The sequence below is a fragment of the Dioscorea cayenensis genome, unplaced genomic scaffold (genome assembly GCF_009730915.1).
Source record: "Dioscorea cayenensis subsp. rotundata cultivar TDr96_F1 unplaced genomic scaffold, TDr96_F1_v2_PseudoChromosome.rev07_lg8_w22 25.fasta BLBR01001264.1, whole genome shotgun sequence".
NCBI lineage: Eukaryota > Viridiplantae > Streptophyta > Magnoliopsida > Dioscoreales > Dioscoreaceae > Dioscorea > Dioscorea cayenensis.
The window spans coordinates 61,743-85,560 of NW_024087655.1; the positions used below are offsets into that span (position 1 = coordinate 61,743).

Sequence of the window (23,818 nt, forward strand, 5' to 3'; positions counted from 1 at the left end):
AAACACCCACAATGAGAGACCTGTTGCTACCACTACGTCCAACCAACAGAATTTAAACTCGTTGTTTTATCAATCCCCACACCAATATTTTATGCGGTTGAACCAATACAGATGAGTTATTACCTTTGGCTAATGACAGAGCTCCCACCAATTCCCAAGCTTTTCCTCAATTCCAATGACCGAAAAAAATCAAGCACGAGAAGACACCAATGTTCGATGAACTCCAATTCAATCTATGACTATAAAAGGCATAGAAACCCCTTGCCAACTCAATCCAAAGCCAAAAGAAATGGAAAATAGAGAAGAGGTGAAGGTCCTTGGAACATGGTCAAGCTTGTTTGTGTTAAGGGTTAGAATAGCATTAAATGTGAAGCAAGTGAAGTATGAGTTCTTAGAAGAGGTTGCAGGGTTGCACTCAAAAAGTGAACTCCTTCTTAAGTCCAATCCAGTGTACAAGAAGGTCCCTGTGCTCATTCATGGTTCTAATGCTGTTTGTGAATCTCTTGTTATTCTTCGATACATCGATGAGGCTTTTGTCGATGGTGATCGACTTTCTCTTCTTCCTTCCGATCCTTATGACCGTGCTCTCGCTTGTTTTTGGGCGTGTTACATCGATGATAAGGTATTTGGTGAAATATGTTTGACATTTAAAATATAATTATATGAATATATATTAACATAGTATTAATTATTAGAAAAAAATTTCGGTCTTTATCGATATGATTCATAAGTTTTTCATTCGAAATACTAAAAGATTTCATGTATAATAAACACATATAGAAGGTTTGCTTGAGTTTTAGTTGATTGGTTTTAGATTGTCATGATATGTTCGATTTTTTGCGTACATACATACACATACATTAGCTACCGCACATGTTACATACATATAAACATGAAATACATGAATCAAGGTATACACACAATATTAATTTTCTTGGCATTTATACTATATTGTTAGAGTAATTATTAGTCTAATATTAATTATTGTAGTAAACATGAAAATACATATGAATAATGAGCCTGGTCTTTCATTGTATTAGTTTAGAATTTTAGATTAAATTAATCCAAAACAATATATATTTTACTTACATATTTAACATAGTATTAGAACTTAATTTATTTAACTAATATTGACTAGTATATATCAAGAAAGTATATGATTATACTGTTGATTTGGTTTATTCAATAAAACCATAGTTTATATCCACTTTAATCAAGCTAATAATAATAATAACAACTTTTAAATCGAATCAATTAAAAAGAATATACTTGGTTTGCATCTAATATTTAAAATTGTAGGTTGATAACCAAGATATACAACTCTCATCTAACTTAAAAATTATGTATGCTTGTAGTGGTTTTCTTTTTTGATTGGAGTCATAAGAGAACAAAACAAAGAAGCAAAAGAAGAATCAATGAAACAAGTTCAAACAGGGCTTCAACTTTTAGAGGAAGTTTATTGTAAATGCACTAATGGAAAGCCCTTCTTCAATGGAGAAAGCATTGGGTATTTGGACATTGTTTTGGGGAGTTACATGTTATTACTCAAAGTTGCAGAGAAGATAAAGAATGTTAAGTTTCTTGATGGAAACAAGACTCCAAAGTTGGTGACATGGAATCAATGTTTTTGTTTAAATGATGATGTCAAGAATGTGATGCCTCAATTTGATGAGTTTTTTGAGTATGTTAAGATGAGAGTTGGTGGTGGTGGTGGTGGTGGTGGTGGTGGTGATGGTGGTGGTGTTTCTTTTTTTCTTCAACCAATTGAAAAGCAAATTGATGACCTTGTTTTTTGGCTTTTGTTTCTTCTTTGAGTGAGGAGAATTTCTGAATTTTAAATAAGCAAGTGGTGGACTTTATTGACTAATTTAAGTTTCAATGGTATGGATTGATTATGGTTGATTTAGTGATGTGTTTTGAAAATTTAAGTGCATTGATGTCATTATGTTTTTTTTTTTATTCTTTTATATATATATATATATATATATATATATATATTATTTAAGATAAAAATTATTTTGTCCATAACTTTTTGATGTTGTTGCAGAAAACAAAAAACTAGTGTGGAAGATGGAATAACTCATCTAATTAATCATATTTTTTTCATATTAACATCCACGTAATATAATATAAAATATTTATTTTAAAAAAAAAAATTATAAATTGATGATATATATAATGAATTATTAAGTGATACTCACAAAATATTGATCTAAATAGTAGATACTTGGATAACTTAAACAAATGGTTTCAAATCCAACTCATAAGATAATCAATGAAAAAAAAAACCATATTAAATAATTTTAAAATATAACAAAAAGAAAATTGGGAAATTCAGATAGGATTAAAACAAAAATGTGTATGTATATATATATATATATATACCATTCATCCTTATACATTTTGTTCATCTTTTTAATTATAATGCTTTAATGTGTTTCCTTATCCTTGTGTATTATACTATTAAAAGGATAAGGAGTAACAAATTGTAACAAATTGCCAAACATTTAAAATAAATTAAGTAAAAGAAAACAAAGTTGGGGTAAGACCAATAAAAGCTTTCTTAGACAGCCCAAAATGTGAAAAATAAAATTATCATGTTGGTCTAATGTTAGTCATTCTTGTTGGGAAACTCACAATAGAAATTCAATATCTTGTTTGAGTAAATTTTATTAGCACCTAAAAAACCTAAAATTCATGTCTAATTTTTTTATATTTTTATATAAATAATGATATAAAATAAAGACGACAAGGTTACAAGGAAATGGTGTCATCAAACTATGGTTGCTCTGAGAGGTTCTAGTTTCAAATCTCATTTAGTTCAGCTGGTGCACTCTACTTGTTAGCTTCTCTGGTCTTTCCTAATTTAATTAGTTTATTACAATTATATAATATACTCTCTCAGGTTTTTAGCTAAATCAGTAAAAAAAAAAATTAGTTAAAATTAGTTGGTTTTCAAAAATTTATAAAAATTATATTAATTTTTTAAAATTATTTTTATTTAAAATATATTTTAAAAAATGAGTAGTTAAATATTATTTATTAGAAGTTGTAAAAGTGCATTAAATATACATAATAAATTTTCAAAAATAATATTTAATGTTTCACAAATTTTTTAAATAAACGAGTAAAAAAAAATCAAAAGAAACTTTTCAAATATGACAAATAAAAAAGACCGGTGGGTAATATAATAATCTTTTTTTATAAAATTATAAAATAATTATATGCTATACATTATATTAATATTAAATTTGAGACACAATCCCATATTCAATATCACTTAGCAGCTTGTCTACGTTTCTTAATAGACATAAAGATTAATGTTTGATTAGAATAACACACAAGACCAATTCAAATTTCAAAGCACCACCCAAACCAAATAATGTACTCATAAATTAAGAATGGCATCCCAAGTGACATCATCCGTTACATATATATATATATATATATTATATTATATACATATAAATTAAGAATGACATCCTAAGTGACATCATCTTAAGATATATATATATATATATATCCACATTTGCAATTGAAATCCAAGCAAACATTAGGTGAGAGCTTGTAAACAAAAGAAATGGAAAATGAAGAAGATATCAAAGTTTTAGGGACATGGGCAAGTCCCTTTGTGATAAGAGTGAAGATAGCCCTTAACATGAAGGGTATAGTTTATGAGTCCTTAGAGGAGGTTGAAGGGTTACACTATAAAAGTGAACTTCTTCTAAAGTCCAATCCAATTTACAAAAAGGTCCCTGTGCTTATTCATGGTGGCAAGCCATTATGTGAGTCACTCATCATCCTCCATTACATTGATGAGGCCTTCACCATTGATGGAGCTTCTTCTCTTTTCCCTTCTTGCCCTTATGACTCAGCTCTTGCTAGGTTTTGGGCCTTTTATCTTGATGATAAGGTATTTGAGTGTTAAATTTATTAATTTATGTGAATTATTATTATAGTTTTATTATTGTGCATCATGAAGTTGCATAAACGTCTCTTTTTTTTAATAGAAAGAAGAAATAATATAAATTTGGAATCAAATTGTACCATGTCATATGATTTTACATGCATTAATCATGCCATTCATGTTTAGTCAATCTATATGAAGCCATTTTCTCTACCATTGACAAATATGAATGAAAGCTCATGGTTTTACTATATATATATGTGTAGTTATTATTAAAATTATATATATCTATATATATGCATAATTTTTTTAATTAATTTAGAATTTGCACTTAAAAGTTTGCCATTTTATTTTATTTCAGAGAAAATTGGTTTCCTTAATTTTTAAGTCAAGGTCCTAAATTAGATGTGACATTTCACTTTTTAATTTTTAATTGAGTGTCCTATATTATATCTGAAAATTCATTTTTTTTTTACTAAAAATAAAAATTATACATTTTGAGGCAAAATTTCCAAAAAAAAAATTATAAATATGGAGAAAAATTATCGATCTTTCTTACATTTTAAAGACTATTTTTCAAAAAATATTTGTTTCAGAGACCAAAATAAACATAAAAAAAGAATTTTTTTTTTTTTTCTTGCAGTAAATAACATGTGTTAGATTTAATCATTTTAATGACAAATTGTTGGTTTGATTTTAGTGGTTCCCTTCATTAATTGGAATACTAAAAGCTAAAACAAAGGAAGCAAAAGAAGAATCAAAGAAACAAGTTGAACAAGGACTAGAGCTTTTGGAGGAGGCTTTCAAGAAGATCAGCAAAGGAAAGAGATGGTTCAATGGTGACAAAATTGGGTACCTTGACATGGCTTTTGGGAGTCATTTGGGATGGCTCAAAGCCACAGAGAAGTCTGAGAACTTGAAGCTTTTTGATGAAAAGAAGACTCCAAACTTGGTTGAATGGGCTCAATGTTTCCTTTCAGATGATAATGTCAAGAAGGTCATGCCTGAGATTGATAAGTTTGTGGAGTATGGACATAAGCTCAAGATCAAATGGGGAGTTGCTAATTAATTTAATGTTAATTAATTAAGTGTGTTTTTGTCTTTCTTTTTCTTTTGATTATTGTGTGCATGATCTCATGATTTTGTGTGTTCAAATCATGATATTGTTAGCCACAATAAAATAAGAGATTTCTCTATGTATGTCTGTCTTAATTGCATAATTAATAAGGGGAAGCAATGATGTATACTTCCGCTACTTTCAACTATTAACAATTTAAATAAGTAGAATGTTAGAAGGCTAATCTCACTTTGATGTTGAGGTACTTCTAATTTAAATAGTTCTTCTTTGAGGTATTTCTAATTTAAATAGTTTTTTTTTGATTACTAAGATATTCATAACAACTATAGATCGGGATTCTGGTATTGTGTTATATATGATCTTTTCCATAAAAAAAAATTAACTCTAATAAATAAAAATATATTCAAAATATCAGACTAACACATAATAGTTATTACATTAAATCTTAATTTTAAATTAGACCTATTTAAATTAATTAAAATTTAAATTAATAAGTTATAAGTGTATCATCCGAAGAAGTAAAGTTGTATTATAAATCAATAGTCTATTGATCTATTAGTAGTTGGTCTCTTCCGTAGAGTATCCGTTTCATTAAAACCCTAAGATTAAATGCCATAACTAGTAAAATAAGAGCACATGTGCTTGTTAATCTTACTCCAAACGCATGTCACATTTTTTTTAAAAAAAAAAATTTGTATTCTTTGTCGAATGGTCAAGACATCCATTAAATACAATGATTGAAAACGAAGGAAATATAACTAATATTTATCAACTTAGAAAAAAAATCAAAATTTCATAAATATGCTTTAGATATAAAGCATTAATATATATTCTGTTTTAATAATACATGTGATTTATTTACCTTTTCAAAAAAAATATTAATATGCCAAAAGAAGAACGGAATTCATATATTTTCAATATATATAACTCCACCTGTTAAAAAAAATTAATATATACCAAAAGAAAAATGGAATTCATATTATTTTCACTATATATATATATATATAAATTGAGAAATATAGACAAGGACTAAGTCAAACTCTCCCAACTTGCAAATATAAAATTTCCCATCAATAAAGACTGCAAGCCATGTCTTCACACTTGTCAACATTCACATTAATTCATTTGCATGCATCTAAAAATGGCCACCAACACCAGCTTCTTCACATTGTTTTTTTTTTTCTCTTATTTTTTATTTAAAAAGTCAACATGTTTCCATCTCATTAATGTTTGTTTAGTTCCATAAAAGTCAACTCTCAAGAACAAACAGATGCTTGATTGAAATGCTCATTTGACTTCCTCTTAAAACCAGTAACTACCAAAGCTTTGCTCTCAAGATTATGCCACAATGAATGCTTTCAAAATTTTCTTTCTTCTTCTTCTTCTTCCTTTCTTCTTCTTCTTCTCTGGCTCCTTGGCCTTTCCTTTGTGCACTGATTCCAGTTAAGTTCTAATCTTAATTATATGTTTAATTAATTATTGTTCTTTTGTTAATTTTCATTTGATTTGCTGATGAACAGGTGCACCATTGAATTTGAAGTCTCCATTGAATTTCTGTTCTTACAATGGAAGCAGTTGCTGCAATTCCACTGATGATACTTCAATTCAGGACGAGTTCAAGCTCATGAACATAAATGATTCAGCTTGTGCTTCAATTGTCAAATCCATCCTCTGTTCAGTAAGAAGTTAATAAAATACAGTAATACAAGTATTAGTGTATTACCAAATTTACTACATGCATATATATATATATATAATGATTAATTAATACTTTGAATTTTGTTTGCAGAAATGCAATCCTTTTTCTGCAGAGCTTTTCAGTGATCAACCAAAGATTCAGACAGTTCCTGTTTTATGCAGTACAACAAATTCAGAAATAGATTTCTGTGGACAAGTTTGGGATACTTGCAGTAATACATCAATAGACAACTCACCATTTGCAACATCCTTACAACAAAGCAAAGCAATCACTGGTTCATCATCAAAGATTACTGATTTCTGGCAATCAAAGAGTGATTTCTGTAAAGCATATGGAACATCATCTTCAAATGATTCAGTTTGTTTTGATGGAAACTCAGCTTCATTCAACACAACACCAAGTTCACCAAATCCAAAGGGTCTTTGCATAGAGAAAATCGGCAATGGATCATACCTTAACCTGGTACCTCATCCTGATGGATCGAACCGTGTATTTTTGTCGAACCAAGAGGGAAAGATATGGCTGGCAACAGTCCCAGACCAAGAATCAGGAGGAACACTTGAGCTTGATGAATCAAATCCTTTTCTTGATTTAACTGATGAAGTTCATTATGATACCGAGTTCGGGTTATTAGGACTAGCATTTCATCCAAACTTCACAACAAATGGTCGGTTTTTTGTATCGTTTAACTGCGATAGATCGCAATCTCCAACCTGTTCTGGAACTTGTGCTTGTAATTCTGGCCTTGGTTGTGATCCATCAAAACTTCCTCCTGATAATGGTGCCAAACCATGCCAATATCAAAGTGTGATTGCAGAGTATAGTGTTAATACTTCTTCAACAATGCCTTCAATGGTAAATATCTGCATGATTTCAATGATTTTTATTTTTTTTTCTGATTAGTATCTAAATTGTTTGTTTAATTTCAGGAAAATAATGCAATTCCAAAGGAAGTGAGGAGGATTTTCACAATGGGACTTCCATTCACTTCTCATCATGCAGGCCAAATTCTCTTCGGACCCGAAGACGGATACTTATACTTCATGATGGGTGATGGCGGCGGCGGAGGTGATCCATATAACTTTGCTCAAAACAAAAAATCTCTTCTAGGGAAAATTCTTCGTCTCGACATAAATAACATACCAAGTGAGTATCATCTCTTGTGATATTTAATGTAGTTTACATCCTCTATCTTTAATACAGATGAATTTTTTTCTGAATGTAATTCAGGTTCAGCAGAAATAAACAAGCTTGGTTTATGGGGAAGTTATTCAATTCCCGGTGACAATCCATCAGTTGATGATAGTGCATTGCAGCCGGAAATTTGGGCATTGGGCTTTCGAAATCCATGGAGATGCAGTTTCGATTCTGCAAGATCGTCGTATTTTTTCTGTGGTGATGTTGGTCAGGTACCTTATGTTATGATACAACTATATAAGATAACAATCTAATACAGAGAACTAGTTTGACATTCATATTGATATAGGACACATACGAAGAAGTCGATTTGATATCGAAAGGAGGTAACTATGGTTGGCGAATATACGAAGGCCCTGACCTCTATCAACCGAAAAGTTCTCCGGGAGGAAACACATCAATAAACTCCATCAATGCCATTTTTCCGGTCATGGGATACACTCATAGCTCTGTGAATACTGCAGTTGGTTCTGCGTCGATTACCGGTGGATATGTTTACAGGTCCATGGTTGATCCATGCATGTATGGAAAGTAAGTATTCTTTTTTTGTTAAACATATTAGAATACTATCTTATATGTATGCTTATAAATGAAGTAAAACTGAAATCCCACTTTCAAATTTTACTATTTTGTAATTAACCCTGCAATTCTGAAGACCAAGCTAATGTAACTGGATTTGAAAATGCAGATACTTGTATGCTGATTTATACACAGGAGGATTATGGGCAGGTTTGGAGAGTCCAGAGAGCAGTGGGAACTACACTAGCATTGAAATTCCTTTCAATTGTGGGAAAAACTCACCAATTCCTTGTGATGAAATTGGTGGAAATTCAGTTCCAACTCTGAATCTTATATTTTCATTTGGAGAAGATAACAGAAAAGATGTGTTTCTGCTGGCAAGTAATGGAGTTTACAGGGTTGTGCGCCCAAGTCGTTGTAACTATGAATGTTCAAAAGAGAAGAACAGTTCCAGTGCCTTTGAACCAATTCCAAGTCCTCCTTCATCTTCTGCTCATCAGTTGAAAGTCATGTTCTTCATTGGTTTCTTCTTCATTTTGGTGAGTTCTTGTTTTAATTTTCAGTTTTGATGTTTGATGTTGTTTGTAAAGGGAATTGTTACTGTTTGTAATTTTTCTTGTTTTGGTCTTTTATTCGAGTGAGTAAATAAGTAAAACTACTTTCTTCGTGATCAAAATTTTTTCAGTTATTTACTATGATTTTATTGGTTGTATATATATGTGTGAGCAATGAAATTTTTACATGATAGGTTTTCAAAGTTTTTCTCAATGATGTGAATACTAAGTTCACATTCACATCATTTTTTTCTTTATTAATTTTTTTTTTAAAAAAAATTACTTTCTTTTCACTATCTAAACCTTAAATCATAAATAATAAATCAGAAAACCTTCTCTAAATCCCGTAAAGGGTATGTGATTTATGATATAAGGTTAAGGTTTACAATTTAGGGTTTAGTATTTAGGGGTCTAGGGTTTAGAATTTTGTGTATATAATTTTATAGTATTTGAGTTTAAGATTTTAGTATTTAAATTTATGATTTTATAATTTTATATCATTTTTATATTTTAGAATATATATACTTTAAATTTGAAGTTTATGAAGGTAATAATAATGTAAATGCCAACTTAGTATTCACGTTATCTGAGAAATTTTTTCAAAACACCTAGTATATAAATATAGCATCATTATATATTTATTTATTTATTTATTTATTTATATGACATCAGTGAAAATCTTAGCTTTTTGAAGTTTAGTCTTTCATGCATAATTGCATATATACTAGTTTGAAATATTATTCTCTTTCTATTTAGTCTAATACATTAATGCAAAATAAAAATTGAATATGAAATCAAAACTCAAATGTAACAATAAACCACGGTTAGATATCTCTACATAAGTGTCAAAAATGAAAATAAAATACAAGAACAATATACAAAGTTCTCAAACATTAACATCTATAAATTTCCTGCAATGGGCGAAAGCTTGACGGAGCAATGCAGCATGGAGGAGGTAGAAGGGCCACGAGTTGTAAACTTCTTTTTCTCGGAGAAGAAACAATGACGGTATCTGAGGAATAAGCATCGGCTATCTCTGTGCCAAAAAAAGTTATAAATATTAAACAATTTGATTAATTCAAATTTAAGAGGATAATAATCGATATTTCAAAAAAAAATAATCAATATTTCAAAAATATAAAATATACGTTCATCTAATAATTTTGGTTTAAGTGTAAAAAAACCTATCATATTTACATAATTAGTAAATAAGTCAACTAACTGTTAAACACTAATTCACAAATAATACAATTAAAAAAAAAACTTAACACAAATTCAATTATTAAATACAATAACTATTTAAAAAATAATCTAATGAATAATAACAACAAATATCTAACAATTTTCACAATAATTTTCAAAATAAATAATTAAACAAAGATTTAACAAATATCAAATAAATTTACATAACAAATAATCACACAAAAAAATTAAGCAAATTAAATTAGATATGAAACAAATTAAAAAAAAAATAAAATAAAATAAGTCTCTATAATGAAAGATAAAATATATTTGGAGTAAATTGAGTAAAAAGAAAAAAAAACTCATCAATCGATACAATACATGCAATGATACAATACATGCAATGATTTGTTTTTAGGGATTTTGAGATAGTAATTGCAAATTTTTTTTAGAGTTTTATTATTATCATTTATTATTACTATTTATTTATATTAATATCCTTAAAAATTATAATTATGTATTAATAAGTTCATAAAAAAAATGTATCTAAATATAAAATTTAAAAACAAAAAATATTTGAAGATCTATTTTGGCTAGCGATATTATTTATTATTTTTCCAACATCAATTTAATTTAATGTAATAATTTTATTATTTTATTTAATTTATTTTATATATTGTGGATAAAATCTTGAAAAATAAAAATTAAGGGTGTCTATATAAATTATACTATTAATATTTTAATAATATATATATATATATATATATATATATATATATATTAATGTCCCTCCAACAATAAGAGATAAACAAAAAAAAAATCAAGATTGTGCTTTATAATAAATATCAAGCCAACAAATTTGGTCCTCTTCGAATCCCAGACCTTTTGGATCCTATCCGTTAACTTTATATTGCATTGTTTATATACAAATTAATACATTATATATATCCTGTATACATGTAAATATAATTTTTTTATATATAATTTTTATGAAGATGTATTCATAGTTATCCACTGCTAGATATATATACTCATAAATAACTAACAGTTATGTAAATTATATTAAAAAATAAACAATATGAATTTATGTCACTGATTCATAAAAAAAATATATTATATCAAATTCATCTCATTCCAAAAAGATAATTACAGATACATGAAGGCAAAATAAAAATCAAATATGAAACCAAAATTGAGATGTAACAACAAATGGTGATTGGGCATCTCTACATAAGCGTCAGAAATGAAAATAAAATGCAAGGACAATAAACATAGTTCTCATACATACGATAACATTTATGTAGAGTTATTTTATTTTTGGTTGCTTTAGATGAGACTTCTATGGACCTAAGAATTCAATTATTATACAAAAATTATCCCCTAACTAGAAGAGTTACTAAAAAAAATACTTTATAATAAATATCACATCAACGAATTAGGTCGTTTTTTGAATCCCTTGGCTTCCTAGATCATATCCCATATTTTATATTACATTGTTCTTTTGACCTTATATATATATATATATAGAGAGAGAGAGAGAGAGAAAAGGGTTTATGTGGACGTACACAGACGTTCACAGATAGCAGCAGTAAGATAATGCACAGTCAAAGCTAATCTTGTGTTAATTGGGTGTACATTGTTCATAAGCACAGTGTTACTGTTTATTAAATAGTGCATAACCGTTGGATAGAAATCCAACAGCTCAGAGCAACGTTCACAGATTATGAACGTGCGGAGAGGATCGATGCTTATATATGTGAATATAATTATATATATATATGAATTTGCATTCTCCATGGATATCAAATATCAGTCGTTCGATTACGATCCAACGCCTGATATTGATGAATATTATTACTATTAGTTGCACTACTCCAAACAGTAATTACTGTATATGTTACTATAGTAACCTACTATTTATCAATGTTAATTGTTGGATCGAGATCCAACTTTGATAATGAACATCTATAGATTTTTTTTATCTATCATCGTCTATAAAGAATTGGTCCTCTATATATTTATAATTTAAATTTATACTAATTAATTTAAAAAATAACAATACGGATTTCATGTCACTGGCTTCACCAAAAATACTATTATCAAAGTCACCTCATTTCAAAAATTAATTTTTATTAAAAAAATTATAAAAAAATGACAGATATGTTGTCTAATATAGATGTCCACGTCAGCCAACATCTTCATAGAAAACTCAGGACATCTCTGCTGAACCCATTAACATAATAAACAATCACTACTTCATTTGCCTTTCTTGTTACATTCCACACCAACCACTAATAAAATATTGCTAAAATAAATAAAAAAACATATATATATATATATAATAGTATAATACATATATTCTTTCCACATACATCCCCCCTGCAAGTTTTAAAAAGTGTAATCTATGGCCGAGAAATGGATTGTTGTAAATTTTCACAAATTCTACAATCGGCAAGTTTTGTAAGGGCATAAATGTAAAATTCCAGTCAAATATGTTGCTTTCATACGTTAATTGAATAAATAAATAATTAAAAAGGAAACCAAAGAATTCAAAAGTTGTTGGAATAGAATCCAATATATAAGGGTTTATATATTTTTAAAATAATATATTAACCATCACATCTAGATAAATCTAATTTTTTTTAAAAAAAAAATACATCTCTTCTTACATGAGATCCACACAGAAAGTCAGTGAACAATATTTTTCTGATCTTTTTTATTTGTCTAATTTATAATTCTTATTGGTTAAGAAAATTTGTTATAATTAATTTTTACAAAATTATATTAATTTTTTAAAATTATTTTTATTTAAAATATAATTTAATAAAATACTACGAATATGATTTATTATAAATTATAAAAATACATGATAAATTTGAATAAAACAATATTTAAAGTTTTATAAATTTTTTAAAATTGATAAATAAAAAGACAAAAAAAAATCATGAGATAAATAAAAAGGACCGGTTGGTTCTTTACTCATTAATTGATTAATTAATTAAAAAAATTGATTATCCATAATAAATACAGCATTTATGAAGCATATATATATATATATATATATATATATATATATATATACTAACAATCTAAATTCAAGGGTACAAATACAAAACCTTAAAACCAAAAAAAAACCCCAAATAAAAATTAAAAATTTTCCCAGGGAGTAAAAAGTAAAAAGCAAAAACAAAAAAAAGATAAAAAAACGGAACACTAGTGTTCTTCGATGCAAACGAAACGTAACTGTGAACACTGTTCTCAGATGGACATCAAACATCACCACCACCCACGAACCAAAGCTCCGGCGACGATGAAGTCCTTGAGCTCCTTCGTCCACCTCCGGCCACCGCCGGGGATCGACCGCAAATGGATCATCCCCCTCGGCATCGGCTCCATCATCTCTCTTGCCCTCCTTTTCCTCACCAGCTTCTCTGCCCCCTCTTCCCCTCTCTTTCTTTTCCCCTATTTCTCCTCTCTTTACCTTCATTCCCCCGTCTTCGCCGAGTCTAAGCTCCAATCTAGCCCTTTTTCTCCTCTACCGACTCCCCCTCGCCTCGCCTACCTCATCTCCGGCTCCCTTGGCGATGGCGACATCCTCAAGCGCACCCTCCTGGCTCTCTACCATCCGAGGAATTATTACGTCGTCCATCTCGATCTTGAGGCGCCGGAGAAAGAGAGGGCCGAGCTCAAGGCCTATCTCGATAGCCATCAGTTGTTCTCTAAGGTTGGGAATGTTCGGATGATCGTGAAGGCGAATCTGATCACCTATCGTGGCCCTACGATGGTCGCGAATACCCTCCACGCCGCCGCGATCTTGCTCCGAGAGGCCGGCGATTGGGATTGGTTCATTAACCTTAGCGCCTCGGATTACCCCCTCGTCACGCAAGATGGTATTTTTTTGATCTTTTGCTGGATTTTGAGAAGAACTTTGGTTTATTGTTCTGAATGATTGATTTGGTTGCGTTTTATTGTTTAGATCTATTGCATGTTTTCTCGTATTTGATGAAGAATCTCAACTTCATTGATCACACCAGCAACATCGGGTGGAAAGAGTATGAACATTTAGATTAATTCTTCATGAAATTTTCTTTTCTTTTCTTTCTTATTTTAATCTTCTTTTGATTCATAAAACTAATCTTGCTTTCGATTTTGGGATCCTAATGCAGGTTTCATCGGGCGAGGCCGGTAATTGTTGATCCAGGGTTGTCTATGCTAAAGAAGGGAGATTTGCTTCAGATACCACAGAGGAGGAGTGTGCCCACTGCGTTCAAGCTCTTTACTGGTCAGTGTTGTGTTATTCTTTACAGTTATTTGGGATTGGTATTGGTTTAGAACATTTGAGGGTGGATTCAGATATGATTAAAGTTCATTTCTAATTGTCAGTCTTTCCTTTTGGCTGATCAACAAATATGTAAATGATATTTGATACTATTTTTGTCAATTGCTGTTGTCGCTCGAGGGGTCAATAATCTATACTCTATATATGGAAACAAGTATTATCCATGTGAACTAGTTTTCATGAATGTAGCCTTGAATGCATTATAGGCAATAAGGTAGACTGATATGTAAGCTTTGAAGTTCTTGATATAGATCAGCATAAATAGCATAAATTGGTGGAAGGAAGCATACACTGTTGCACATTGTATATATTATATTACTTATTGTTGAAACCTTGTGAATATTTCAATGCTTTCCTAAAATTTCTTATTTCTTTTTCTACTGCCAAAGCGTTCAAACTGCTTGAATTATTGATCAATCCTTAATTTCTAACCATGGTTAGATTTTAAGAAACGCGGTAGTTCCCTTTGAAGATTGATCACATGGATTGACTCCATCAAATTGTTTGCTACAAGAATGCGTTTTTCCTTGTTTTTTCACTCATACATGTAATGTGTGCCGTACTGGTAGAAAGCAGGTGCAACGCGTTACATATGAATTCATAATTCAACCTTAGTCAGTCAGTCTTCAATGATTTATCTTCTGAGTTGTATCGCTCAGAGGATTACATTACATCAGATTTTATTTAATAGTTTCATTTTTGAGCAAGTACAGTTATGTATGAAATGAGTAGCCTCATTAACTGTATGTTCAGTACATAATGGAATTTGTTGGCAGTGTGACTATGCCAGAATAATTCCATCCTGACCACCATGTTTGTGCTTGCACGGACAGTCTGATTATAACTGATTCTTAGCTTGTTTGCAAAGCAAACCTATTTGGAGCAGCATGTCTTCAGAAAATTCACCCGTACCATGTTAACCATAATGATGAGAGGACAATGCACATCTTGTAAATACATTGGTCTAACATTGAGTTTGGAACTCCTCCTCTAATTAATAAGCAACTTGTCCTCTTGTTGCAATAAGTTCTTATCCTGTTCTAGTACGTTGATAGCATTGTTTTTGGATAATTACAAGAGAAAGCCAACACCATTAAATCATCGAATTCTTATACTGCAGGTTCAGCTTGGATGATGCTGTCTCATTCTTTTGTCGACTACTGTATATGGGGCTGGGACAACCTCCCTAGAACCGTTCTCATGTACTATGCCAACTTCGTGTCTTCTCCAGAAGGTTACTTCCATACTGTCATCTGCAATGCAAAGGAGTTCCAAAACACAACAGTGAACCATGATCTTCATTTTATTTCATGGGACAACCCACCAAAGCAGCACCCGCACTTTCTCACCGTCGATGACATGACCAGAATGATCGACAGCAATGCTCCATTTGCAAGGAAGTTCCTTAAAGATGATCCAATTCTTGACAAGATTGACGCTGAACTCTTGTTCCGCAGCCCTAACAGGGTTGTGCCTGGAGGATGGTGCATTGCACCAACAACCAATGGGAGTGATCCATGTATGGTTGTCGGCAATACTACCCTTCTCCGGCCAGGACGCGGTGCTATCAGGCTAGGAAGGCTAACTGCCTCACTCTTATCAGAAAATAACTTCAAGCCAAGACAATGCAAGTAGTTGTTTGATATACATAACTAATTATAGATTGCCATTTTTTGTTCTTTTCCTGCTTGTAGCTCATTGTCGCCATGTTCCATCTTCGAATTTAAGAAGGGGAACGTTCTGCTGTATATCGAATATTAGAAGAAAAAGTGCAGTTTGAGCCTTTTTGCTGGTGATTGCAAACAAGGTACTAAGTCAATTAATTTTGGTTCTGAATTTTGATATTGATATCACATTTGGTGGGTTGGAAATTTAGATCACAGAATGACCTACCAGTGCTTGGTGGAGGGGTTGTTGACCTACCAGTGCTTGGTGCAGTTTGAGCCTTTTTGAAAAATACTAACTTAACATCTTGAGACATTAGGTTTGAGGTCATTTTCTAAAATTGTTGTTGATGTTTAATTAATCAAGTTAGTTGTAATTAAGCTTTGGGTCTTAAAATAAAATTACAAATATACCCCCACATGACATAAGCATTTACTAAAACTAAACATTTTAATGATGATTCTTGATTAGTCACTGAAACTGAACTAAATTTCATAATTAGCACATAATGTATCATGATACAGTTACAAAAACGCCCCTTAATTAAATCTAACAACTTTTCTAAAATTGTATCTACAAATCTTCTTAATCTGTCTTTTAAAAAATAATTGTTAGGGTGCTTTACAACCCATAAATTTTCTCATCTCTGTTTTTTAAAATGCAATTTTTAAAAATGTTCCTTAATTCATCACAAACAAATAAGCAAACAAATAAATAGCATGGTCTATAAAATTGATACGAATTGATACCAATCCAGTATCAGCATACAAATGCAACAGAGATGAGAAGAAAGCACCAGCAAAAACACAAACTCCTTGATTTCATTACCATGAGAAATTGAGACTAGAATGCACTCAACAATGAATCTCAACAATGAACTGAGAGCTACTGCTGTATATTCTCCACAAGATCAAGTCATGAAAACTTTTTTTCCCTCACATTTTACATCTTTGTATTTTCCTGTCTGCCTCATCAGAATTGGAAGACGGTAAACCCGCATTTATCGGCTATGAAAAATCGAAAATAAAAACAGAATCGACAACTTTCATTCCGGCATTCCTGATAAGCTTAACCAGATGGAATGGAAAGGCTGTATGTAAACCCACATTCATCAACTACAAATATCGAAAACAAATGCAAGACCTACAGCCCCTTCCATTCAGCAATCCTTGATATGATGCTCACATTCATGGACTTTGGAAATACCGAAAAATGCTGCTGGGTCTTCCTTTCGGCAATCCTGATGTATTTGTTGTGAACATTGCATCATGAATGGACTGTTTGAGCTTTGGATGGTAGGAAGTTATCAACATCTTCATCCTTCAAAAGAGGGCGAGATCCATCGTCTATACCAATTACAGGAGCAAGCTTGTTAAGATCTAGAAACCGTCTTTGTGCACTGTCGTCTTCTTCCTGAGAGCTGCTCGTAGTTTCAGCTGATTCCCGTGCTTGCTGTTTATGATGTGAGTTTTGATCTGTAAGTTTCTCATCGATGTCCTTTTGCTGAGATTCTGGACTTGGGGCTGGCATTTCAAGCTCATCACTAGGATCCCAATTCACATCAGAGACCTTCAATTTGGGAGGTTTGAACCGTTTGGTATAGCCTTCTTCAGTGTCAGACACTGCATACTGTCTGTAATTTACACGCTGTCTAGTGGACCTTTTGCTGCGTCTAAGACCTGATTGTAGTTCACCAACAGATCTCATTTTCGTTTCCCGCCTACTACGATGGAGAAATTTCCCGGATTGGCGGTGCTCAACTTGGTCTTCACCATCGCTGAAGTTATCATCACCATCATCTTCTTCCTCATCCTGCGCGTTTTCATCCTCCCAGCGGTATTCCTCATCCCCATCAGAGCTGCTTGCAACTTTTCTCTGCTTTCGGCTTCTAAGGTATTCCTCATCATAAACTGCTTCTCCAACTATGTCATCATCACTGTCAAAGTCTAACTCATCTGGAACAGCTTCAACGAACTCCTTCTCCGAATATCGTTGAGGCCTCTTCCTCCGCCTGTTACTAAAGCAAACAGCAATAAAAATTGGGATTGATATTTAAGAAATCTATCAAGATATTTGAGTGGAAAATAATCTGTGTATAGTACCTGCGATCAAGAGGTTCAGACAGGTGTCCTGCATCAATCTCTTCCCAATTCTCCGACTTTGGAAACTGGGACTTGTTTTCTAGTTGTTGTGAAATACGTGGAGATTCACTCCACTTCCCATTTGTGGATGCATTAGTTTTAGCCACAGCTTCTCTTCTGGTGATTTGCTCAGGAGAGGGTTGTCTGTTCCATTCATATAGCAAGTTAAAAATAGAATCTAGTGACTGCTAGACATTCAATTTATTTCCACAAGAGGCAAAGAGAAGCATAAATGTACCAGAGATATAAAATACATACTTTGTGATCTTTATCGCCTCACTAATGGACCGGTCATAATCATCTGCAAATTTTGATGATATGAATTTGTTACTTCAAAATTTGCTCAAAGTGCTCCTCGAAGAGTGAGCCACCAAAAGAAAAAAGCCTAATAACATCTACACTGCAGATTAGCTAATGTGCTTTTTAGATGAATGTATTTCTTATTCACATAAAAACAATCCCAAGTGTGGGTGGAAGTTCTGATTGGTCAAGGAATCTATATAGCACACCCTGGAAAGAAAGTAGATGTTTTGAACAAAATACATAACACAATAAAACAAAAGAAATCTGAAATAAACTATGATTGAACAAATGATTATGGCGATGGTATTTTAAATAAACTAAAGAAATAATAGATCTGCCAGTTCTAAATTTTGCTACTACATTTTGCCTGTGCATTTCACACTTCCAGCAAAAAAGTGATTCCACCTTTATAATAATTATTCTCCATTAAACCATCAGGCCCTTTATAATTGTCACAAATAATATGAACAATCAAGGTGCTGATATAAGATAATATTGGAGCATTATGACAAGGTGGAATATAAGAAACTAACATATTTGCAATCCACTTCATATACAGGAAAACTGATAAACAAATTGACAGCATATCAAAATTTGTTGTAGGGATAACAGACATCTTTTTTAAGGAAGCAAGGTTGGGGAACCATTTCACAATTGCCCTCACCACCTACCTATGCCATTTTAACAGACTCCTGAAACCAGTGTAATTTAGTAACTTTAGTATGTGCCTACTTTTGTGGATGTCAAAAGGCCGGGTAAAAGACAAGAATAAGAGGGTTACCAGTAAATGGTCTAACAATTTAATTGCTGGACCATTAAATTGCACTAGTCCAGAAGTATGCTTACATAATGCTCATATGAACTTCAGAAAAACAATACAGAACGAAAATAATATTCAGCGTTCATAACTGCTAAAAACAGTGGGGTCTATTTATTCGTCATAACACATAGCTTGTTTACTCAAAACTTTGATTCAGGATATTTTTCAAATAGTAATTTAAGGAGATCATAGTGTCACATCATGCTGTCAGTTGCATTCTCATGCTAAGTTGTACCATAATGCATACTGTTCAATAGGAAAACAGAGTTCAAATAAATTTCATTGTGGAGGTACTAACCAAAAGTATATGTAACTGGTTTTCTGTCACGGAGTGCACGACCTGATGTATGTCCTTCGGTAGTCAAAAAGCTATCAAGAAGAAGAGCTTGTCTGTGTTGTTTTTTCAACAATCTCTCTTTCTTCTGTTTGAATAATCAGTAAAACGAGTAAATCTTTACCCATGGACTGAAAGAAATCTGCTCATGTTGCATACACAACAAAAGAATTGAACATATGCAAATATGAAGAGTTAGATGCCTTGTGAATTTTCTCGATCTCTGGTAGAATGCGAATCTTTAACTTCTTTCCAAGGACAGCTTCAGTCTTGTTTTTACTCAAGAAGAGCTTATCCTGCAGATAAACTAGCAAACATAAGGAAAGAAATAAATATGACTTTTAATAACAACACCAACAACAGCACATCAACTTGTAGTAACAACAGCAAAAAATTCAACCAATCAGATGCAGCGAATCCGACCAATCAGAAAGAAAATCAAGTGCTTCACATGATAAATATTTATGTTACACAATAAATGCATATCTCCTCTCCCCAAGTCAAGCGCATGTCTTTCTTGTCTTATTTTAATTATTTTATATGCATGAAAGAGAACTTATTGGTTTCTATTCAATTTGTTCTTTTTTTTTTGGTGTCTTATCATTTATAATCTATGTTATCTCTAACTTCATTTTTTTTTTCTTTACCCTTTTAAATCATCATAAAATTTTCATCATTTCAGCTTTTTTTTTTCTTATCCTGCTTTAACTTGAATTAAAAATTTAATCTCCCTAGTTTTGACTTATTGATTTATTGTCTATAATACTCAACACTCTACACGACCTTGGATATACTCAACCCTACTAAATCTGTAGCCTATTAACACATTTCCATTAACATAATGTATTAAGACACTTAAATAGTTGTTACATGTTACCAATGCATTTATGTCAACGATATGCATTATGTTCACATGAATACATCCAACTGCTTTCCTCTTTAATTTTAAGGGTAAGACGCAATTTACCCTAGGTATAATAGTGCGAGCATTAAACTCAACATCCATGATGTGGTCATTAACTAATATGTAAACAATCTATAAAAGTTATATTGTAGTTAGTCCCAACCCCTTTTTGTTGTTGTTTGGTTGTTGATTGAGACTAATCCCAACATCATAATACTCCAATCAAACACAAACCATTATTTTGCATCAGCAAATAGCACGTGCTCAAGTCATGTGAGTAAGTATTCTTGCATCTTGAAGTTTAGTGCATTTCATCCATCATTGATGACCAATGAAAAGGCATGTAGTTCTGTTCTCTAATCAACTTAAATAATAGTAAAGAAGCTTAAAATAATGCATTTGTATAAGTCAAAAAACCTGGTTATCAAATCAGTGGCAGAGCAACAACAATAATACAAGTGAAAGTGGTAAGACAATGGATGCCCAAACGTAAAGTCAATCCAGAGTACCACCAAGGAATTTACAGCCTTCTGTATGCCTCAAATTATCATGGAAGGGCAAAAATTTCTAGGAGAATCATCCGAGAAGCACAAATCCACAAATCTAACCATAGAAACTTACTGAAACTTCTTGAAATTCATCAAAGTTGGTTGCCACTGTTTCCCATTGGTAAGATACAACAGGACGGGAAGGACCCTTTGACTTAAACTTTGTAACTTCCACTTGCCTGATCTCCCGATACAACCGATGACCAATAATAGGATCATCTTCGTACCTACATCAACAAAAGACAAAAATGAAATTCAGGCATCTCTTCTATTGTAAATATATTCACAACTAAATTTTTTTGTCAGATATAAACCTTGATGGGAAAAATCAATACAGCACTATTTGTTATTCAAGAAGCTTTAGTGTTGGTTACCAGTATGATATCCCATGTGAATCACCTCCTATTCTTTCTCTGCGAAATGCTGTTAGTTGAATGCCTTGTTTCAAGGAACTCTCAATATAAGTCCGAATGTCTTCTTGCTGCAATATATGGCAAAGATATTCGTGAAGACTACTCAACATGACCACAAATAGAAGGCAGAGGAAAAAACCAAAAAAAAAAGTACAAAATTAGCTGAGGTATGAAATATTTACATACCTCAACACGGATGTCACACAATGCTTTCAGGATTAGCATCCGTGTCCCCGGATCAAGAGTCTTGTATGTTTCAATCTCTGTTCTGCAAAATCACAGATTGCAAACCACTAAGCTTTAAGTACCTTTCAAACCTTGCAGATTCCAAAGTTTCAAAAACTAACCCATGGGACGCAATTATTGGTGGCTCCCCTTCTGCAACCTGCATTGTCAAACATTTTATAAAGTTGAATAAGCTGCAGAACAAGATCAGGTCATAAAGATGGTGTTCTATAGTTAACGCACATTCAAAGTACATACCCAATGCCACCAATATTTCAATTTCCTGCAAAGTACAGTGATCCAGGTAGCATGCCCTAATGCCATGCGGATAACAGGGGGGATTGCCTATAATCAAGTTAAAGCAACACTTTACGCAAAATATATGATATAAATTAATCAGTCATATGCGCATATCACATACAAGAAATCCAACCTCCAACACAGTAGTATCAGGAAAAGGTACAAAGAATGTGCCAGAAATAACAGTGATTCCTATAACAATCATATGCTCAAAATTTTGGTTCCCACAAAAATAATATAGAACTTGCAATAATTCTAATGTTACATAACAAGTCACATGCGCATTGAGCAACTACAAACTGCTCCAAAACCAGTTTAAATCTTTTGTAAATATATTTATCAAATTAAATCCATCTTTGTCACTAACATAATCAGAAAAGCTTAAGTTATCAAATAAGGTTGTCCCTTAAAAAGACCATCCTACCTATTGAACAAGTTTTAAACCTTACACACTTGCAATCTAGAGAACCAAAATATATATATATATATATATATATATATATATATATATATTCAACAAGGTTACAAACTTACAATTAACCAACTCCATCCGTCTGATGCCAAATAATCCCAAGTAAAACAATTGTATCGGTTACTAGTAGAGGAGGCAAGGCTCTAATCATATTGCATTATGATGCTGAGTCTGAAGAAAGGGAAAACTAAAAGTAGAGAAGTTCACACCCTTCGAGAAAGTGAGATGCATCAAAACTAGAAAAAAACCTATAACTCTTAACAGCCAAAAAAAAAAAGTGAGACCAAACTAGCTTTATAATCTCTCGTTTCAGGCAAAAGAAACAGGTGCAAAACCAAAAAAATTTGAAAACCAAACCAAAATTCTCAATAGTAAGAGAATGCATAGGAAACAAACAGAAAGCAAAATTTATTCACCCAAAACAATATAGCACAGACCTTTAACAGAGGTATATGAATCTCTTCAAGCGTATTATTGGGAGTGATCAACGCCGTCTCGAGCTCCTCGGCTGAGAACTCCGCCGCAATGTTCAACATCGGCCGAAAAACCTAAAAATCATCGAACAAAACCAACAAAGCAAACACATCAACAACCAAAGAGATCCTTAAACCAAAAAAGAAAAAAATTTCAAAAACTTAGCTTTCAAGAACCTCACATGAAGGAAGTTGAGAAGAGACGCGAGTTCCCACATGGAGCGAAGGCCCCAGCGGGGGAGCAGCGAGGGAGAGGAAGGCGGTGGCGGGCCTAAAGTGGTGATAATCCGAGCGTTCCTCCTCCGCTCCTCTCGCTCCTTCAGGTCGGCGGGCGAGGGGCGAGGATCAGGGGGCGAGAGGAGACGAGGAGAGGGACGAGAAGTGCAAGCACGGGGCAAGCGAGTCCTCCTCGGCGACGGATCCGGCCGAAGCCGCTCTGACGACGACGGTGACGACTCAGCGGTGGCCGGCGGCGGCGCCAGATCCAGAGGCGACGGTGAGGCCTCGCCATCCGACGGCATCGCGCGCGCGGCGGCGAGATCGGGCGGCGGAGACCGATGGAGAAGAGCGAGAGTGAGATCGCGAAGGAATGGGCGGAGGAGAGAGAGAGAGAGGGAGAGAGATGGTAGCCAAAGAGAAGGTTTTGGAGGAGAAGGGTAAAATGGGAATTTTACTTGACCCCATCATCACGGAAACATTTAACGGTGACGGCGAAAATGGATCCGATCCGATTAGTCTATCGGAT

General features: G+C 32.5%; 5 protein-coding genes across 5 annotated transcripts; 4 read left to right on the forward strand and 1 right to left on the reverse strand.

The window, feature by feature from the left end:
- Positions 1-188: 188 nt before the first annotated feature.
- LOC120256016 (glutathione S-transferase U18-like) lies at positions 189-2,079 on the forward strand. The gene is made up of 3 exons (XM_039263793.1): positions 189-622; positions 1,356-1,719; positions 2,048-2,079. Exons 1-3 carry the CDS (start codon positions 236-238, stop codon positions 2,077-2,079), a joined length of 783 nt encoding a protein of 260 aa, XP_039119727.1. The 5' UTR covers positions 189-235.
- Positions 2,080-3,553: 1,474 nt separating this feature from the next.
- On the forward strand, positions 3,554-5,103 carry LOC120256017 (glutathione S-transferase U18-like). Its single transcript, XM_039263794.1, has 2 exons — positions 3,554-3,913; positions 4,608-5,103. The coding sequence occupies exons 1-2, from the start codon at positions 3,581-3,583 to the stop codon at positions 4,974-4,976; spliced, it is 702 nt and encodes a 233-aa protein (XP_039119728.1). The 5' UTR covers positions 3,554-3,580; the 3' UTR covers positions 4,977-5,103.
- Positions 5,104-6,315: 1,212 nt separating this feature from the next.
- LOC120256019 (HIPL1 protein) lies at positions 6,316-8,969 on the forward strand. Its single transcript, XM_039263796.1, has 7 exons — positions 6,316-6,427; positions 6,506-6,663; positions 6,775-7,539; positions 7,614-7,830; positions 7,915-8,093; positions 8,171-8,412; positions 8,570-8,969. The coding sequence occupies exons 1-7, from the start codon at positions 6,334-6,336 to the stop codon at positions 8,967-8,969; spliced, it is 2,055 nt and encodes a 684-aa protein (XP_039119730.1). The 5' UTR covers positions 6,316-6,333.
- A 4,406-nt stretch (positions 8,970-13,375) lies between these two features.
- On the forward strand, positions 13,376-16,155 carry LOC120256008 (beta-glucuronosyltransferase GlcAT14B-like). The gene is made up of 4 exons (XM_039263779.1): positions 13,376-14,026; positions 14,113-14,188; positions 14,303-14,418; positions 15,596-16,155. Exons 1-4 carry the CDS (start codon positions 13,399-13,401, stop codon positions 16,108-16,110), a joined length of 1,335 nt encoding a protein of 444 aa, XP_039119713.1. The 5' UTR covers positions 13,376-13,398; the 3' UTR covers positions 16,111-16,155.
- Positions 16,156-16,934: 779 nt separating this feature from the next.
- LOC120256007 (DDT domain-containing protein DDR4-like) lies at positions 16,935-23,728 on the reverse strand. Its single transcript, XM_039263777.1, has 12 exons — positions 23,256-23,728; positions 23,038-23,148; positions 22,087-22,173; positions 21,951-21,988; positions 21,790-21,871; positions 21,565-21,671; positions 21,264-21,417; positions 19,942-20,034; positions 19,703-19,826; positions 18,540-18,582; positions 18,243-18,425; positions 16,935-18,151 (listed from the first exon to the last, which is right to left on the reverse strand). Exons 1-12 carry the CDS (start codon positions 23,592-23,594, stop codon positions 17,407-17,409), a joined length of 2,106 nt encoding a protein of 701 aa, XP_039119711.1. The 5' UTR covers positions 23,595-23,728; the 3' UTR covers positions 16,935-17,406.
- Positions 23,729-23,818: the final 90 nt, after the last annotated feature.

What these genes read in the sequence shown, in the direction of transcription:
- LOC120256016 (XM_039263793.1), top strand. Translation starts at nt 236, where the DNA reads ATGACTATAAAAGGCATAGAAACCCCTTGCCAACTCAATCCAAAGCCA. An exon ending in CGTGTTACATCGATGATAAG is followed by an intron (nt 623 to 1,355) that starts GTATTTGGTGAA and finishes GTATGCTTGTAG; the next exon opens with TGGTTTTCTTTTTTGATTGG. An exon ending in TGGTGGTGGTGGTGGTGGTG is followed by an intron (nt 1,720 to 2,047) that starts GTGGTGGTGGTG and finishes ATGTTGTTGCAG; the next exon opens with AAAACAAAAAACTAGTGTGG.
- LOC120256017 (XM_039263794.1), top strand. Translation starts at nt 3,581, where the DNA reads ATGGAAAATGAAGAAGATATCAAAGTTTTAGGGACATGGGCAAGTCCC. An exon ending in CCTTTTATCTTGATGATAAG is followed by an intron (nt 3,914 to 4,607) that starts GTATTTGAGTGT and finishes GTTTGATTTTAG; the next exon opens with TGGTTCCCTTCATTAATTGG.
- LOC120256019 (XM_039263796.1), top strand. Translation starts at nt 6,334, where the DNA reads ATGAATGCTTTCAAAATTTTCTTTCTTCTTCTTCTTCTTCCTTTCTTC. An exon ending in TCCTTTGTGCACTGATTCCA is followed by an intron (nt 6,428 to 6,505) that starts GTTAAGTTCTAA and finishes GCTGATGAACAG; the next exon opens with GTGCACCATTGAATTTGAAG. An exon ending in TCTGTGGTGATGTTGGTCAG is followed by an intron (nt 8,094 to 8,170) that starts GTACCTTATGTT and finishes ATATTGATATAG; the next exon opens with GACACATACGAAGAAGTCGA.
- LOC120256008 (XM_039263779.1), top strand. Translation starts at nt 13,399, where the DNA reads ATGGACATCAAACATCACCACCACCCACGAACCAAAGCTCCGGCGACG. An exon ending in CCCCCTCGTCACGCAAGATG is followed by an intron (nt 14,027 to 14,112) that starts GTATTTTTTTGA and finishes TTTATTGTTTAG; the next exon opens with ATCTATTGCATGTTTTCTCG. An exon ending in TGCGTTCAAGCTCTTTACTG is followed by an intron (nt 14,419 to 15,595) that starts GTCAGTGTTGTG and finishes CTTATACTGCAG; the next exon opens with GTTCAGCTTGGATGATGCTG.
- LOC120256007 (XM_039263777.1), bottom strand. Translation starts at nt 23,594, where the DNA reads ATGCCGTCGGATGGCGAGGCCTCACCGTCGCCTCTGGATCTGGCGCCG. An exon ending in CCAATAATTGCGTCCCATGG is followed by an intron (nt 21,872 to 21,950) that starts GTTAGTTTTTGA and finishes GTGATTTTGCAG; the next exon opens with AACAGAGATTGAAACATACA. An exon ending in ATGAATTTCAAGAAGTTTCA is followed by an intron (nt 20,035 to 21,263) that starts GTAAGTTTCTAT and finishes GTTTATCTGCAG; the next exon opens with GATAAGCTCTTCTTGAGTAA.